Below are 18,975 nucleotides of genomic sequence, written 5' to 3'. Positions count from 1 at the left end.
ATATAGTAATAAGTAATGTAAATCTATGTCATTAGATACGGTCATGCTGCTAGTTAAGTACTACTTTACGAGTTGTTGACGTTGACTTTTTATAACTCATATAATAGCTCTGTAGCTCTTCATAGCGTAACGTTGTAGGCTGTCTCATCACACAGAGACTACTTTAAAATCAGATGTAATATGCCTCAGATATGAAATAAGTTTTCTTCGGTGGTTGTATTGACACATGGTTTTCTGTCTGTCCAGGTGTGGGGAGACGCTGCCTCTCAGATCTTCTACTCTCTGGGCTGTGCATGGGGTGGGCTCATCACTATGGCCTCCTACAACAAGTTCCACAACAACTGCTACAGGTACTCTACTCTTCCTCTTCCCCCGCTGTTCCTCCCTTAACTCTCCCCTCTACTTCCAAATAAACCCTGGGTGAGTCCCTAATGGCACCCTATAGGTCCTGGTCAAAGGTAGTGCACTATAAAGGGAAATTGATACCAATTGGGCCACTTCTGCTGTCTGAGTTGTATAAGAAGTGAAGGGTAGTGTGTGCGGTTACACTGCAGTACTTTTTCATGCTTGGTTGGAGTGAATCAGAAAGGGTCTTTGTTGCCTCTCTGGGTGCAATCACGCTACAGTGTCAGCAGTGATTAACAGAAAGGGTGCAGAATGGAGGAGGGCAGCTGCAAATCGCATGAATTGATGTAGTATGGTGTGATGGTGTGCACCACATGCCATTGTACTGTAGGTGGAGGCCAGAGGCAGCGCACTGGGAGTAGAGAGACACATTTATTTATTTTTACTCTTGTTAATTACCTGCGGTTGCATTGTTCATTGTAGTTTACGGTAGTCAAACTCAAAGCTCCCTTGCAAACTGGAAGAGGTTTTCTCTTCTGATTAGCACCACCATGTGGTAGAAGCAGTGAAGTGGCGGACAGGATACTATGAATCAATGATAGTGTAGTGACTGATAAACCCACCAGTTGTAAGAAACCAGGAAAAATATCTCACTATTTAGTATAATCATGATTTTTTATGATGTAATTAAGACTTTGACTGTTTAGTATTCATGAATCTGCACTGGAAGGAAGAATGATGGTGAAATGCACAGATGGCTTCTTAGTGATTACTTACACAGAGACCTATACAACTACTAATAACTACTAATTTTACTAATAAAATGTTCTTCCTGTTTTCTCTTTTTTGATTGGTCGCCCATACAGAGACAGCATCATCATCAGCATCACCAACTGTGCGACCAGCGTGTATGCAGGCTTTGTCATCTTCTCCATCCTGGGCTTCATGGCCCACCACCTGAACGTAGATGTATCTGAGGTGGCCGACCACGGTCCCGGCCTGGCCTTCGTGGCCTACCCAGAGGCCCTCACTCTGCTGCCCATCTCCCCCCTTTGGTCCCTGCTCTTCTTCTTCATGCTCATCCTGCTGGGCCTGGGGACGCAGGTGAGTCAATCAACCACCATGACATCCTGGCTATGTCACAAATGGCACTATATTCCCCCAGGGCTCTGGTGAAAATGTGTCACTATGAAGGGAATAGGATGCCATTTGGGATGCAGCACCTGTCTAATAGGACACATTTTTTAAATAGAATTTAAGGGCTGCATGACCGAACAGTTGGGCTCATCTTGACACGTAGATGTTTTCATGTTGGAGAAAGTGGGTTGGAGAAGTAGATATAAGAAGTCAATGCTGAGTGATAACCTGTCAATGTGTCCCTGTGTGTAGTTCTGCCTGCTGGAGACCCTGGTGACAGCCATTGTGGATGAGATTGGTACTGACTGGATCGTTAGGAACAAGACGGTGGTCACAGGAGGAGTGGCTATAGTGGGCTTCCTGCTGGGGGTGCCGCTCACCACACAGGTAATGGACAAGAGATGTTTACACACACACAAACATACACTGCATGCGTACACACATAAATACACATTAGGGTTGAATATTTTTCTGGTATTTTATAATGTTCCATACCGAGAATAAATCACTTTTCTCCCGGGTAACCCGGTATTTCCGGTCAAAACCAGAAGTGTCATTCAAAGGCATATAAATAGGTCTATGTCTAGATTTGATTAGAGCTTTGATCGAAAATTCAAGCCTGACGCTACCTGAGCCTGATACATTAAATACATTTTATGAGCCCAAGCCCAAAAAAGCCCAAATGATTGTGCCCTTATCCAATACATATATGATATATAGGCTACTGCACATATGCACGACAGAAAAACATAAAAGCCCATAGATGTCTCTAGCTGCAGTTGAAGTCGGAAGTTTACAAACACTTAGGTTGGAGTCATTACAACTCGTTTTTCAACCACTCCACAAATTTCTTGTCAACAAACTATAGTTTTGGCAAGTCGGTTAGGACATCTAATTTTTCCAACAAATGTTTACAGACAGATTATTTAACTTATAATTCACTGTATCAATATTCCAGTGGGTTAGAAGTTTACATACACTAAGTTGACTGTGCCTTTAAACAGCTTGGGAAAATGATGTCATGGCTTTAGAAGCTTCTGATAGGCTAAATGACATAATTTGAGTCAATTGGAGGTGTACCTGTGGATGTATTTCAAGGCCTACCTTCGAACTCAGTGCCTCTTTGCTTGACATCATGCGAAAATCAAAAGAAATCAGCCAAGACCCCAGAAAAAAAATTGTAGACCTCCACAAGTCTGGTTCATCCTTGGGAGCAATTTCCAAACACCTGAAGGTACCACGTTCATCTGTACAAACAATAGTACGCAAGTATAAACACCATGGGACCACGCAACCGTCATACCGCTCAGGAAGGAGATGCGTTCTGTCTCCTAGAGATGAACGTACTATGGTGAGAAAAGTGTAAAATCAATTCCAGAACAACAGCAAAGGACCTTGTGAAGATGCTGGAGGAAACAGGTACAAAAGTGTCTATATCCACAGTAAAAGGCATCCTATATTGACATAACCAGAAAGGCCGCTCAGCAAGGAAGAAGCCACTGCTCCAAAACCGCCATAAAAAAGCCAGACTACGGTTTGCAACTGCACATGGGGACAAAGATCGTACTTTTTGGCGAAATGTCCTCTGGTCTGATGAAACAAAAATAGAACTGTTTGGCCATAATGACCATCCCAACCGTGAAGCCCGGGGCTGGCAGCATCATGTTGTGGTGGTGCTTTGCTGCAGGAGGGACTGGTGCATTTCACAAAATAGATGGCATCATGAGGTAGGAAAATTATGTAGATATATTGAAGCAACATCTCAAGACATCAGTCAGGAAGTTAAAGCTTGGTCGCAAATGGGTCTTCCAAATGGACAATGATCCCAAGAATACTTCCAAATTTGTGGCAAAATGGCTTGAAGGACAACAAAGTCAAGGTATTGGAGTGGCCATCACAAAGCCCTGACCTCAATCCGATAGAAAATTTGTGGGCAGAAGTGAAAAAGCATGTGCGAGCAAGGAGGCCTACAAACCTGACTCAATTACACCAGCTCTGTCAGGAGGAATGGGCCGAAACGTTTGACCCAAGTTAAACAATTTAAAGGCAATGCTACCAAATACTAATTGAGTGTATGTAAACTTCTGACCCACTGGGAATGTGATGAAAGAAATAAAAGCTGAAATAAATAATTCTCTATACTATTATTTTGACATTTCACATTCTTAAAATAAAGTGGTGATACTAACTGACCTAAGAAAGGGAATTTTTACTCTGATTAAATGTCAGGAATTGTGAAAAACTGAGTTTAAATGTATTTGGCTAAGGTGTATGTAAACTTCCGACTTCAACTGTATATGCTCTCTTGGGTAAATTAATGAAACTAGCTCCAGTAGGCTAATACAGTGTGAACTGTATTACTGCACTGTATTGTATTAAACTGTCCTCTTAGTATGCATTTTGTCACTTCCTTTTGAACGCGGAATGAGGGAGAGCTCAGTTTTTTCTATTGGACAGTTTTGAAAGTCTATTGAGAAGTTTATTACAAGCTACCTACCTTCTGTGTGGATCCTGCGACGCGGTTGGCATAAGTCGCTGTGTTCCTGCCGACCAAGGCCGGTTCTGAGGAGCTGTTTGGAGTAGCAGCTAGCCTAGCTGCTAGCTAGCTGTCTGTCAAGCTAGCAGTGTTTTCTGGAGGGCTTGAACGCAGCCCGCGATGTGGTTAGCCATTGTGGCTGGGACCGAGGATTGTCCCGGGCTTGTGGCTGGCTAGATCCCTGCTGTTTGTTGTTGTTTTCACTCTTCCCTACGACCTGCCCTGTCTGGAACTGCGAGGAGTAACCGTGTAACCTACGCTGCTACCATGACAAAGACCAAAGACGGCTGGATTGCCATTGTTGTTGAGGACAGTGGTGTCTCTCTATCACAGGTGAAGGATCTTTTAGTCAAACAAACATAGTTCTACAAGCAGTTGTTCCAGCAACAAGAACATAGCTTCAAGTGTCCAAATACTGGTGGAGTCAACTAATAAAAGAATGGACAACCTGACCAAAGAGGTCCAGGACCTGAAGAACAGTTTGCCGTTCTCCCAGGTTCAGCTCGATGAGTTTGAGCAGGAGAACGGCAAGATGACAGCAATCTGTAAATCATTAAGAGAGAACATCAGTTCTGTATGTGATAAGAATGATGGAGAAATCAAGATTATCTCGATGGACAATCAAGACTGAACAACATGGTTGTGGACGGAATTGAAGAATCTCCACATGAGACCTGGAACGGAGTTTGAGGACAAAGTGAGGGAAATGATCTTGGAGAAACTGAAGATGGACTACAGGAAGATTGAGGTGGAGCGTGCCCACAGAACTGGAAAACCCCCCCACCGACCCAGGTGTCAGGCCCAGGCCGATAGTGGTCAAGTTCCTGAGGTTCAAGGACAAGGTAGCTGTTCTGAAAAGAGCCAAGAACTTGAGAGGAGCGTATATCTTCCGCAACGAGTAGTATCCGGAAGTTGTGCGCCAAAAGAGGAAATAACTTATCCCAGCCATGAAAAATGCCAGAGCGCATGGGTACCTTGCTTACATTCGCTATGACAGGCTCTTTGTCCACCATCCCTCCTAAAAACCTGGAAGGAATGAGAGAGCCAAGCCTATGGGTGTGTAGCTTCAACCCCGCAGCACACACACTTACACACAGCAACTGATTAATTGACTGCTGAATGTATTTCTTTTCTCTTGCTTTGTTTGCACTTTTCCATATTATGTCTATCTCTGATAAGCTACCCAGGAAAGGGCTGAAAATAGCCCATATTAATATATGTAGCCTTAGAAATAAGGTTAATGAAATCAATAACTTGCTAACATCAGATAACATTAATATATTAACCATTTCTAAGACTCACTTAGATAATTAATTTGATGATACAGCAGTAGCAATACAAGGATATAACATCTATAGAAGATACAGGAATGCTTATAGGGGAGGTGTTGCTATATATAGTCAGAGCCATATCCCTGTAATGCTTAGAGAAGATCTTATGTCAAGTGTTATTGAAGTGTTGTGGTTGCAGGTTCACTTGGCACATCTAAAGCCTTTTCTTTTGGGGTGTTGCTGTAGGCCACCAAGTGCTAACAGTCAGTATCTTAATAATAGGTGTGAAATGCTTGATAGTTTATGTGATGTAAACAGAGAGGTCTACTTTATTGGGGACCTGAATATTGACTGGTTTTCATCAAGCTGTCCACTCAAGAGGAAGCTTCTTACTGTAACCAGTGCCTGTAATCTGGTTCAGGTTATTAATCAACCTACCAGGGTGTTTACAAACACTACATGAACAAGATCATCCACATGATGTATTGATCACATTTTTACTAGTATTGTAGAACTTTGTTCTAAAGCTGTATCCATACCCATTGGATGCAGTGATCACAATATAGTGGCTATATCCAGGAAAGCCAAAGTTCAGAAAGCTGAGCCTAAAATAGTGTATAGGAGATCATACAAAATATTTTGCTGTGATTCTTATGTGGATGATGTTAAAAATATGTGTTGTTCTGATGTGATTAATAAGGAGCATCCAGACGCTGCACTTGATGATTTTAAGAAATTGCTTCTTCCAATTATTGATAAACATGCACTGACTGTTAGAACTGTTAAGGCTCCATGGATTGACGAGGAATTGAACAATTGTATGGTTGAAAGAGATGGGGCAAATGTAGTAGCTAATAAATCTGGCTGCACAACTGACTGGCTGACTTACTGCAAATTGAGAAGTGATGTGACTAAACTCAACAAAAAGAAAATAACAATAAACTGTATGATGAAGCCAAGATCAATGATATAAAGAATGGTGTTGTGGAAATTACCACCAGGGACACCTGAAGTCAATATTAAATTAATCATTATTTATTATCAGCAAGCTGGAGAGGTTCCAACAAACTTAATGCACCATAGTACACGCTGGTTGGGAGCTCCGCCGGGGCAGTCCCGCTAGTTCTCTTATATACTGCTTACACAGACAAGTAATATTTGCATGATTTAGCTTATTCATTATCCATAATTAATTCATCATTAACGTTTGGTTCATGCATGTGACCGACCAATACCTCACGACGCTTCCTCTCTTCAAGCTGAGACCTTGAAACTGAGACACCCCTTCGGTTCTCAAAACAATGTTCTGGGCATACTGCCAATCGCTTATACAGCTTAACACGTCCTTTCTGAGACTGAGAATTCCTCCCAGGCATGATCAATCAGTCACTTGCATGATCCCAGTCAAATTGGTTATTAGAAAAGCACAAACATAAAAAAAATCCTTCACAATCAAAAAAAACTTTTAAGTACTTTAAATGAAATTATGGGCAGAAACACGAATTCAACAATTCAACTTAGATGGCTTATTCATCACAAAACCATTTGATACTACCAATTATTTAAAAGACTACTTCATTAGCAAAGTGGGCAAACTCAGGCAGGAAATGCTACAATGAACAATGCATTAAAAAAAATTTTTTTTTTTTTTTTGTAAAGTTAGTGTGGGAGAGGTGGAACAAATATTGGTATCGATCAATAATGACAAACCCCCTGGCATTGGCAACTTAGATGGAGAGCTACTGAGGATGGTAGCTGACTCTATAGCCACTCCTATATGTCATATCTTTAATCTGAGCCTAGAGGAAAGTCTTTGTCCTCAGGCCTGGAGGGAAGCCAAAGTCATTCCACTACCCAAGAGTGGTAAAGCAGCCTTTACTGGTTCTAACAGCAGACCTATCAGCTTGCTGCCAGCTCTTAGCAAACTGTTGAAAAAAATGTGTTTGACCAAATTCAATGCTATTTCTCTGTAAACAAATGAACAACAGACTTTCAGCATGCTTACAGAGAAGGGCACTCAACATACTGCACTGATACAAATCTCTGATGATTGGTTGAAAGACATTTATAATAAGAAGACTGTTGGAGCTGTACTGTGAGATTTCAGTGCAGCCTTTGACATTATTGACCATAACCTGTTGTTGAGAAAACGCATGTGTTATGGCTTTTCAACCTCTGCGATATCGTGGATTCAGAGCTATCTATCTAATAGAAATCAAAGGGTTTTCTTTAAAGGAAGCTTTTCTAATGTAAAAAATGTAAAGTGTGGTGTACCGCAGGGCAGCTTTCTAGGCCCTCTACTCTTTTCTATTTTTACCAATGACCTGCCACGGGCATTAAACAAAGCATGTGTGTCCATGTATGCTGATGATTCAACCATATATGGATCAGCAACCACAGCCAATGAAGTCACTGAAACCCTTAGCAAAGAGTTGCAGTCTGTTTTTGAATGGGTGGCCAGTAATAAACTGGTCCTGAACATCTCTAAAACTAAGAGCTTTGTATTTGGTACAAATCAGTCCCTAAGTTCTAGACCTCAGCTGAATCTAGTAATGAATAGTGTGGCTGTTGAACAAGACTAAATTACTTGGTGTTACCTTTAGATTGTAAACTGCCATGGTCAAAACATATAGATTCAATGGTTGTAAAGATGGGGAGAGGTCTGTCCGTAATAAAGAGATACTCTGCTTTTATGACACCGCACTCCAAACATCAAAGTCCTGCAGGCTCTAGTTTTGTCTTATCTTGATTATTGTCCAGTCGTGTGGTCGAGTGCTGCAAGGAAAGACCTATTTAAGTTGTAGCTGGCCCAGAACAGAGTTGCATGTCTTGATCTGCATTGTAATCAGAGGGCTAATATAAATACTATGCATGCCAGTCTCTCTTGGCTAAGAGTTGAGGAGAGACTGACTGCATCACTTCTTCTTTTTATAAGAAACAATGTGTTGAAAATACCAAATTGTTTGCATAGTCAACTTACACACAGCTCTGACACACACACTTACCCCACCAGACATGCCACCAGAGGTATTTTCACAGTCCCCAAATCCAGAATAAATTAAAGAAAGTGTACAGTATTATACACTGCTCAAAAAAATAAAGGGAACACTTAAACAACACAATGTAACTCCAAGTCAATCACACTTCTGTGAAATCAAAATGTCCACTTAGGAAGCAACACTGATTGACAATAAATTTCACATGCTGTTGTGCAAATGGAATAGACAAAAGGTGGAAATTATAGGCAATTAGCAAGACACCCCCAAAAAAGGAGTGATTCTGCAGGTGGTGACCACAGACCACTTCTCAGTTCCTATGCTTCCTGGCTGATGTTTTGGTCACTTTTGAATGCTGGCGGTGCTCTCACTCTAGTGGTAGCATGAGACGGAGTCTACAACCCACACAAGTGGCTCAGGTAGTGCAGTTCATCCAGGATGGCACATCAATGCGAGCTGTGGCAAAAAGGTTTGCTGTGTCTGTCAGCGTAGTGTCCAGAGCATGGAGGCGCTACCAGGAGACAGGCCAGTACATCAGGAGATGTGGAGGAGGCCGTAGGAGGGCAACAACCCAGCAGCAGGACCGCTGTCTCCGCCTTTGTGCAAGGAGGTGCACTGCCAGAGCCCTGCAAAATGACCTCCAGCAGGCCACAAATGTGCCTGTGTCAGCATATGGTCTCACAAGGGGTCTGAGGATCTCATCTCGGTACCTAATGGCAGTCAGGCTACCTCTGGCGAGCACATGGAGGGCTGTGCGGCCCCACAAAGAAATGCCACCCCACACCATGACTGACCCATCGCCAAACCGGTCATGCTGGAGGATGTTGCAGGCAGCAGAACGTTCTCCACGGTGTCTCCAGACTCTGTCACGTCTGTCACATGTGCTCATGTGCTCAGTGTGAACCTGCTTTCATCTGTGAAGAGCACAGGGCGCCAGTGGCGAATTTGCCAATCTTGGTGTTCTCTGGCAAATGCCAAACGTCCTGCACGGTGTTGGGCTGTAAGCACAACCCCCACCTGTGGACGTCGGGCCCTCATACCACCCTCATGGAGTCTGTTTCTGACCGTTTGAGCAGACATATGCACATTTGTGGCCTGCTGGAGGTCATTTTGCAGGGCTCTGGCAGTGCACCTCCTTGCACAAAGGCGGAGGTAGCGGTCCTGCTGCTGGGTTGTTGCCCTCCTACGGCCTCCTCCACATCTCCTGATGTACTGGCCTGTCTCCTGGTAGCGCCTCCATGCTCTGGACACTACGCTGACAGACACAGCAAACCTTTTTGCCACAGCTCGCATTGATGTGCCATCCTGGATGAACTGCACTACCTGAGCCACTTGTGTGGGTTGTAGACTCCGTCTCATGCTACCACTAGAGTGAGAGCACCGCCAGCATTCAAAAGTGACCAAAACATCAGCCAGGAAGCATAGGAACTGAGAAGTGGTCTGTGGTCACCACCTGCAGAATCACTCCTTTTTTGGGGGTGTCTTGCTAATTGCCTATAATTTCCACCTTTTGTCTATTCCATTTGCACAACAGCATGTGAAATTTATTGTCAATCAGTGTTGCTTCCTAAGTGGACAGTTTGATTTCACAGAAGTGTGATTGACTTGGAGTTACATTGTGTTGTTTAAGTGTTCCCTTTATTTTTTTGAGCAGTGTATATGGCCATTATTGCATGGAACTCTCTTTCATCTTATATTGTTCAAATAAACAGCAAACCTGGTTTCAAAAACAAATAAAGCAACACTGCACGGCACAACGCCTCTACTCTATTTGACCTAGATAGTAGCCTAGTGGTTAGAGTGTTTGGCCAGTAACCGAAAAGATTGCTGGATCGAATCCCCAAGCTGACAAGGTACAAATCTGTCATTCTGCACCTGAGCCAGGCAGTTAACTCACTGTTCCCCGGGCGCCAAAGACGTGGATGTCGATTAAGGCAGCCCCGCACCGCTCTGATTCAGAGGTTGGGTTAAATGCGGAAGACACATTTCAGTTGAATGCATTCAGATGTAGTTTGTGTATTGATATGTAGGCTATGAGTGCCATTTTTTAATTGATGTAGTTCTGTTCTTGTCTATTAATGTTCTGTATTATGTCATGTTTCATGTTTTGTGTGGACCCCAGGAAGAGTTCGTAACAGCTAATGGGGATCCTAATAAAATACCAAATACTGTATTATATAGACTGGAATTACACACATTTTTCAAACCATAATAAAGCAGGGAGAGAACATGTGATTCTGGTGCAGCACATGCGGCCTACAAAGTTACAAGTATAGGCTAGCGAATTTTATTTTAATTTTGAAATATTATATATGTATAATTGGTAGGCTGACGCATATATACAGTGCATTCGAAAGTACGCTCCGAGACGATGCTGTCTCGGAGCTCTACGGACAATTCCTTCAATTCCTTTTTGCTCTGACATGCACTGTCAGCTGTGGGGCTTTATATAGACAGGTGTGTGCCTTTCCAAATCATGTCCAATCAATTGAATTCACCACAGGTGGACTCCAATCAAGTTGTAGAAACATCTCAAGGATGATCAATGGAAACAGTATGCACCTGAGCTCAATTTTGAGTCTCATAGCAAAGGGTCTGAATACTTATGTCAATAAGTTATTTCTGTTTTTTATTTTTAATACATTTGCTAAAATGGCTAAAAACCTGTCTACGCTTTGTCATTGTGGGGTATTGTGTGTAGATTGATTAGTTAAAAAAAAAAAAAAAATTAGAATAAGGCTGTAACGTAACAAAATGTGGAAAAAGGGAAGGGGTCTGAATACTTTCCGAAGGCATTGTACCTTTCATATAATATTTCCCCTAATGTTATTAGCCTACCTTCTCTTTCGCTCTCTATTGTTGCTTCATACATTCCTCACTTTCAACAGTTAAATGAAATAAGTTTTGTTGTCCTTCATCATTCTAATGACATGCTTGAATAATATAGGACTAGAATTAAATGCAGACTGCTTTCACTTATCTTCACAAAGATTGAATGGTTGGGTCTGAATAAATAACTGCTATAGCCTACCGCCATCGCGTGTTCACTCTTCAAACTACCCGTGAGTTCTGTTGGCATGTAACATTCAGCAAACAAATCGGGATAAGAAATGCTAAAAAAGAAAAATGTCCAGCAAGCTATTCTAGTCTAGCTTTTCCTGCATGGGACTCCAAGAGCTAAGGAGTGTTATTTAAGTAGAGGCTAGCGGAGGACAGGTTTGTGCGTATTGCGCAAGAGTCAGAGGCGATAAGTTAGAAGCTTATTATGCACAATTATACACTTATTATACAAGGCTAATACTGCATTGAATGTATTACCTGAAAGAGGTAGGCTAGTATATATATATATATATCCCTCTCAAACTTGAACAGGATTATCTATTTTGGATGCAATTTGAAGGGACTTGATGGAGAAAGAAAGACTGCCAGAGAGTGCTCGCGCGTGCACTGATTTAAAACAACAATATGTGTATGTCTGGATTGGAGTCAATGGAATGGTATCAAAGACGTGGTTTCCGTGTGGTTGATACCACTCCATTGACTCTATTCCAGCCATTATTATGAGTCGTCCTTCCCTCAGCAGCCTCCACTGAGATGGAAATGTGTAAATTAGACGCACATTCTGTCTTTATATTACTGTAGCATAGACTATGCTGTAGCAAATGTAGGCCTACCATGATGAGATATGTCTACATGCATTGTGAACTGTGCTCCATACTGAGAGGGACGGTATGTCCCCACCCTGAGCATTGATGATTCATGCAGAGAGCAGAAGGCCGTAGAGAACCCAGATTCAGACATCGCATATCATTTAACAGCTCATAGAAGTAATTTATTATAATGTATCTGTTTCTCGCAGTTATTTATCCCGGGAAAAGGGAGTTGTTTTGGCTGGGAAATCTTGATAACTGGGTTCCCGCCATTCAACCCTAATATACATGCATGTGCACACACACACATAAACACACACGTAATTATTCAGGGGTATAATCATTAGTCCAAACAGTTGCAAAACTTTTTGTTTTGCAACAAAACTGTTGTTTCTATTGGACAAATTCAGGTAGGTCCCTCACCGTTTTGTTCCATTTGCTTCCGTTCTGGTTCCTAGTGAATACTCCCCAGGGCACAAATATTCAGGATGTATACTGATTTAGTATTCTCCACCTGTGCTCTCATGTCTTTAGGCTGGGATCTACTGGCTGCTGCTGATGGATAACTATGCTGCTAGTTTCTCTCTGGTTATCATCTCCTGCATCATGTGCATCTGCATCATGTATGTCTATGGTGAGTCCAACTGTCTTTCCTTGATTATAAATATCTATTGTGCACAATGCTCTGCCAAGGCTATTGGTGAAAGCTAATCAAACTGAATGACTGACAACAAGCTGTACTGTTTGTGTTCAGGACACAAGAAATACTTCAAGGACGTTGAGATGATGCTGGGTTTCCCCCCTCCAATCTTCTTCCGGGTCTGCTGGAGATTTGTGTCCCCCATCATCATATCTGTAAGAGCATTTCATCAGCCCCGTTCCCAGTAGCTACCCTCCAGGGCCCCTGAGTTGACATGTTATGAGGCTTCACCTGCTCTGCATTCCACACACTTGTCATTCATTTGTATGGCTACACTTTCACTTTTGCCTTGTTCTCAACAAAACCTGTTGTACAAAATATATGTCTGAATACCAGAATGACCTAGACCTAGAACACAACTTGATGAGCATACTGTACTTACTTTCTTTATGCAAATGTCAATAATGTTTGTCCGTTTCAAACTTTTCATGTACTTGTCGACAGAATTACAGATAGAACTGAGTGACTAGTGATTTGTAGGATCTCTATGCGTACTTGACACGAATGGTCCCTCTCTGTCTTTTATATTTGCAGTTCATCCTGATCTTCACAGTGATCCAGTACAAGCCCATCACCTACAACGACTATGTGTACCCCGGCTGGTCTCTAGCCATCGGCTTCCTTATGGCCATGTCCTCCGTCATCTGCATACCCATCTATGCTCTCTACAAGATCGCCAAGTCTGAGGGAACCACATTTTTAGAGGTAAAATCCACAGTAGCGCTCTGTCTGTGTTTAGTGTTGGAAAGCAGATGTGGTTGGCATTCTAAGACTGGTGAAAGTGTCATTTTTGTTTTGTTTGTTAAATGGAACATTTTGTCGAAGGGGTGCTCGATCTAAATGAAATGGATGGTAAAAGGGAGAACCCGATGGGTGTTATGTTATTACGTAACTTGCATTACATCATTTTCCCAACTGCTTTACCTGCCTCTAATTAGCAATACATAATGAACCTATGTCGCTCCCATCACATTGACCTCTGACCCTCCACCCCTTACAGCGGTTGAAGAATTCGTGCAAGCCAGACGTGAAGTGGGGCCCGGCCCTGAGTGAGCATCGGATAGGCCTCTACGCCACCCCAGGCTCAGAGGGAGAGGTGGAGGTGCGTCCCCTGAAAGAGGAGCTGAAGGAGAAGGAGGATGAGAAGAGGGATGAGATCAGCCTCACCATCCAGGGCAGCAACGGCTCAACAGCACACAACACTACCCCCAGCGCATAGAGGCCCCCACTGGGCTAGTGCCAGTCCCCACCCAACCACCCTTTCCCACAGCACACCGCAACGTGGGGGAGAGCCCGCTCACTGGAGACCTTTACATATTGTAAGGGCTTATTATTTCTAACCTCTAGAGAAATTGGCCGTCATCCAAAAGATTTTCACCTCTTGTTTCGAACATAATTTAATTATGCATTTTTTTTCTCCATATTATGCAGGCGTGTGTACACACTGTGAATACATGGCACAATAGGGGAGGGACAACATTTTTCTCCTTCATCTGTAAAGATATCCAGCAGAATTGGCAACTTTTCTAGTGGCAGTGCTGGGGTATTTAAAGCTGGAGGCCAAGTGTTCTTTGCGTCAGTGCTGTAGACATCTGAATGGAACCACTCTAGGGACTGATCTTTCCCTCCTGCTGTTTTATCTACGGTATAGCTTTTGACTCTCAGTACCCTCTAATACAATATAGTCTATACTACTCAGACTGTTACGTATGCTGCTTTAGGGTTACCCAGAACAACTCAAATTGGAGTAAGCCAATGGCTTTTTAGCTACTGATCTGACACATATTTCATTTGACTAACTATACAGTTAAGCCCTTGTACTTCCAATGATGTAAACAACTAACATACATTACAGCACCAACTCCCCAAACACACACAGAATGTTGGTCTCCAGCATTCTGAACAGCTACCCTGACTGAAGCACATGACTTCCCAATGCCCATTCTCAGGGTCCCAAAACAATTTACTACTTACTGAACACGTTCAATACCTGAGTAAATGTTTCTATGATTATGGTAGGCTTTACATTAGAGAGGGAGCTAAGAAAAAGACAACCATAACATGTTCACACACAAAAACAAATGGGTGGATGGATGCTACTCATTACAAAAAAGTGCCATCTCTCTTTTAGTCTTCCAAGCATTTCCGTGGGAAATGCATCTCGAAATGTGGCATCTCACTTTTCGCATCTCACTTGTGAAGGGAGCATTTGATTGAGGACCGAAGCAGCTAGCATATCGAGGAGGGAGTACACAGTGGTGTTGCCTCATAGCCTCTGTTACTCACAAGTAGGATTTGCCCCAACCAGGCATGTTACCAAAAAACATGTTGAACATGCATGAACTTTAATATCTCGGTGGCATAGCTGGAGTATGTGTCTTTGTTAACTTTTTCAAAACTGAGAGACTTGCATCAGCAGGTGTCTTTGCAGAGGAAAATAAATGTATTTACAAGCGTTTTAAAGCTCTGAGCCAAGTAATGGTGTGATTGGATGTGGAAACAGGAAGGAGAGAGGCCATTGGTTGGCCTGGAGATGGAGCTTGTCTCCAGGAGAATAAAAAAAACTTCAGTCATCTTTACTGAATTATGTAGTTTATATGTAGTTGTATAGTATCGTTCTCTCTATAGAATTCTTATTTTTATCTTTTATTATTGTAAATTAACATAGTAAATAATTATAAGGAAAACATGTTGATGTTGTAAGAAGCAACAGTATCTTAAGAAATAACAGTAATGTTTACCATTCCTCATCCATGACTTGATTTTTTACTGGTAATTGTTTTATTTTAGGGGGTTGGAGTGGGAGGGACATGTATTTCAGTCACTTTGTGAAAGGATGCTGTTGTGGTTGTGTTTAGGGTGGGAGTAGTGCTCTCACAGGTTGCTGGAATTGGCAATTGTCAAGAAGTCCCATCTCTCCATCTAATTTGAGGCATTTGTCTCCGCTCTGTTACGTTGCATCTGTGTTGCAGTGAGGCAACGACCAGTCTGTGGTAACATTGTAAATCCACTGGGTCCTTGCCTGGCCTACACTGATGGAGAGAGGTAGTCTGGCAATGCAGCTGCTAAAGAGCTAGAGCATCGTATCTCGGTGAAACTACAGATTTTGTATTTCTTCTTTAACCAGTCCGTCACTGTATATAATGTTCAACATCTTTATCTGACTGCATAAATCCAGTTTCTGCTGTCATATGAGTTGTTCTCCTTCCATTTTACTTCAGTTTCACTGTGTTAAAAGTGTCATGACAGTTAGCTATCCAGACGTTGTCCAAAATAGAAACGAAACCTTGCAGTCCAACAGGAGGCATGTCTGACACTCAGGGGAGTAGGTAGTGGTTATTTTGTCCTACATGGCCTCTTATTGCCTTTGTAATGGGGAATAGGGTTCCATTTGGGACCTACCCAAAGTTGTTGGTTATTTAAACAAAAAAACAAGCACACCAGTAGGTTAGATGCAGCCCAACAGACTCAAGTTTTACTTCAGATGGAAACAGACTAGTGTGTTCTCCTATGATGACAGAAGCACAGTACAGCCACACTACTGAATCTGTTATAAAGCAGAGTAGTAGTGGTCCTGGAATGACAATAGCACAGGATATTAATAATGATGTTGCTTTTAACTGATGTGTTTTTTTACTTTTAACTGAAAAGTTAGAAACACTATGGATACATATCATTTTGGTAATAAGAAGTTGACAGCAGGTGTAAATGGTTGAGCTAAAGTGGGTTAGTATATAATGGCCCTGGTGACATCATTTGATAACAGAATTATTCTCGACATGCCCGGCTGAGGTTAGGGAGTCCTCTAGGACTTTTATTTCTTCTTCTTGTTGAACTGTTGACTTGTAGTCCTCTTCTTTATAATAGTAGTAAGTTAGGATAACCACCATGCTATTGCAACCCTTTGGTCTCTACTATCCCCGGATTTTCTTCCTCTATCAGAGGACTGGTGTTTGTGTGTTTTTATTTGGGTGTATTTTTATTTTCTTATAGTATAATTAGCCAGTGTTTAGTGTAATATGTATTTCTGTGTAGTGGATACCCTACTGATAACTACTATGTTTAGACCACGATAGTGTCAGTATTGATGTCATGTAATTCTAATCAATCAGTAACGATCCATTTTTTCATCTAACAAAACACAAACTACCTTTTTAAGAGACCTTTTGTTTTTGTACTAAAAAAAAACATGTATTTTATCATCCATGTTCAGTGACACTACCTTTATCTTGTTCTAAAAGCCAGCTGATATCAAAAGTATTGCCAAACAAAAACTTGGGTTGAAACTTGAAATTCAAAGGAATGCATTTACCAGTATGTTCTGTTGGAGGTACATGACATGTCTGCAGCTACATGACTGTTGACAGTACATAAGTGTTAAATCTATTTTACATAGTAATAATGCCAACAGTATTAAGTGAACACTGTGGTACTGTACTGCAGTCACATCTGTTTACAATATAGCGACTGTGCTGTAAAGTTTTTGTGTAAACAGACTGGCCTTTTCAATTTGGTGGAGGAGTAGTTTACGAGCATTATGTGGCAAATAAAGAAAAGGAAATCAAACAGCATAATCAGCAACATTGCTCGGGCCCCAGGAAGAGTAGCTGCTGCTTCAGCTAATGGGGATCTGAATAAGACTAAATAACATTGTAAATGCAAAACATGACATAAGATCAAAATATCAATGTATTGGGGAACTATGTATGAAAGGGTGATTTTGTTTGATCTTCCTTTTTTGATCACTGGGATTATTATTTCATTAACTTGGCATTTTATCATTTGGTGAGACCCTTCCATTATAATGATCAACCTAAGCAGGTAGTGTAAAAGGACACATTGAATGAATATGCATATATTTCTGACCTTTCTGATCACCTCATATTGAAATCACTGTAGTAAAAGTCTTCTATATATATGGAATGTAAGAAATGAATACATGTTAGCAATTCTGAAAACGGATAGTAGGCTTTTACTGTACTAAAACTGATTGATCTGCTCTGTGATTCACTACAATCACAGAGATGTCTGCATTTCTTACTCATAAACATGTTTTTACAAGTTGTTTCAGCACTTTAAATCAAGTTATGTGTTTATAACATATCTAATAATACAAACTTCCGTTTTAAAATAAGGCTTTACAATGGTCTGAGTAAACTGTTGTCACTGTCAGCAGAGTAGACATGATGTTATGCCAATGTAAATTCTATCATAAGGGAGAATAAAGCACAAATGAAATGAACACAGTACTGGTACTTTATCATATATATCTAACCATGTCTCTTGTACCTTGGGGCCAAAATCCATTGAATTGTCTTAGTCATGTCAGCTGTATATCGTAAACTGTTCAATTACAAATGGTAAATAAAATCTATTTTAAAGATCACTCAAGTGTGGTTTATGTCCCATCTAGATTACACAACATACAGTGTTTTCTCTTTCTGAACAGGTAATCACTTTCGTTAGATTGGAGAAAGCAGAACCGTAATAAAACATGTATTACAGGCATATGAACATTTATCCAAATACATTCATATTTATTCAAAATGCAATCATTAAATGGTTGAATATGTAGATCAAATGTTTACTCATTTCAAAAGCATTCAACCATATTGTCTTGTTCTCTTTCAGGTCTTCTATCAGTCTCTTGAAAATCACCATATAACATCCTCTTGTCTCATTGTGGAAGACTAGCCAATGCCAGCACTCAAATTCTTTATATTAAAGAGATTACGACATCCCTTTTACAAGTATGAGTACTTACCTGTGATAAGATACTTGTTCGTGAGGATATCTCATTTTAGGAGTGACATACATTGACCAGACTGCAGCTAGAACATATATTACAGTATCAGAGGTTTCCTTTACACAGGCAGCCCAATAATGATATGTTTCCCACTAAATCTGTCTTTTGACCAATCACATCAGATCTTTTTCAGAGCTGATCTGATTGGTCAAAAGACCAATTAATGAAAAAAATATCTGAATTGGCCTGCCTGTGTATCTTCTTCTGTAGTAAAGAGTTCAGTTCACAAGGAGCTGACCAGGCTGTCCCGCTGTGGCAGACACAGGTGCCTGGCCACACTCTGCCCTCTACTGGCTGGCCTCTGCATGGCGGGGGGAGCAGGGTGGAACATCCTTACGGGGCTCTGCTCACAGCTCCCTTTGCTCCCAGGAGGCTGTGTGGAGGAGCCTAGAGGACAGTGTCCACCAGAGGACAAAAAGGGCCAACTGTTCACTGAGTCTGACCATGAGTCATCATGTCTTTGAGCTCCCTCAGTCACAGTCAGACCACTACGCCTGCAAGTTCTGCCCTTTACTCTCTCTTCTGAGGGAGGAT

At 41.6% G+C, this 18,975-nt stretch overlaps 1 protein-coding gene across 1 annotated transcript in view; it reads left to right on the top strand.

The window, feature by feature from the left end:
• LOC120055877 (sodium- and chloride-dependent glycine transporter 1-like) overlaps positions 1-18,015 on the top strand; it is a 90,359-nt gene extending 72,344 nt beyond the window's left edge. Inside the window, exons 8-14 of the mRNA XM_039003908.1 lie at positions 247-350; positions 1,212-1,449; positions 1,735-1,869; positions 12,470-12,569; positions 12,690-12,790; positions 13,170-13,340; positions 13,636-18,015. Coding sequence (XP_038859836.1) covers positions 247-350; positions 1,212-1,449; positions 1,735-1,869; positions 12,470-12,569; positions 12,690-12,790; positions 13,170-13,340; positions 13,636-13,854 — 1,068 coding nt within the window. The 3' untranslated portion in view covers positions 13,855-18,015. The remainder of the gene's footprint in view (positions 1-246; positions 351-1,211; positions 1,450-1,734; positions 1,870-12,469; positions 12,570-12,689; positions 12,791-13,169; positions 13,341-13,635) is intronic.
• Positions 18,016-18,975: the final 960 nt, after the last annotated feature.

This window comes from Salvelinus namaycush, chromosome 11 (genome assembly GCF_016432855.1).
Source record: "Salvelinus namaycush isolate Seneca chromosome 11, SaNama_1.0, whole genome shotgun sequence".
NCBI classification, from domain to species: Eukaryota; Metazoa; Chordata; class Actinopteri; order Salmoniformes; family Salmonidae; genus Salvelinus; species Salvelinus namaycush.
This window is presented reverse-complemented; position numbering and strand designations above follow the sequence as displayed.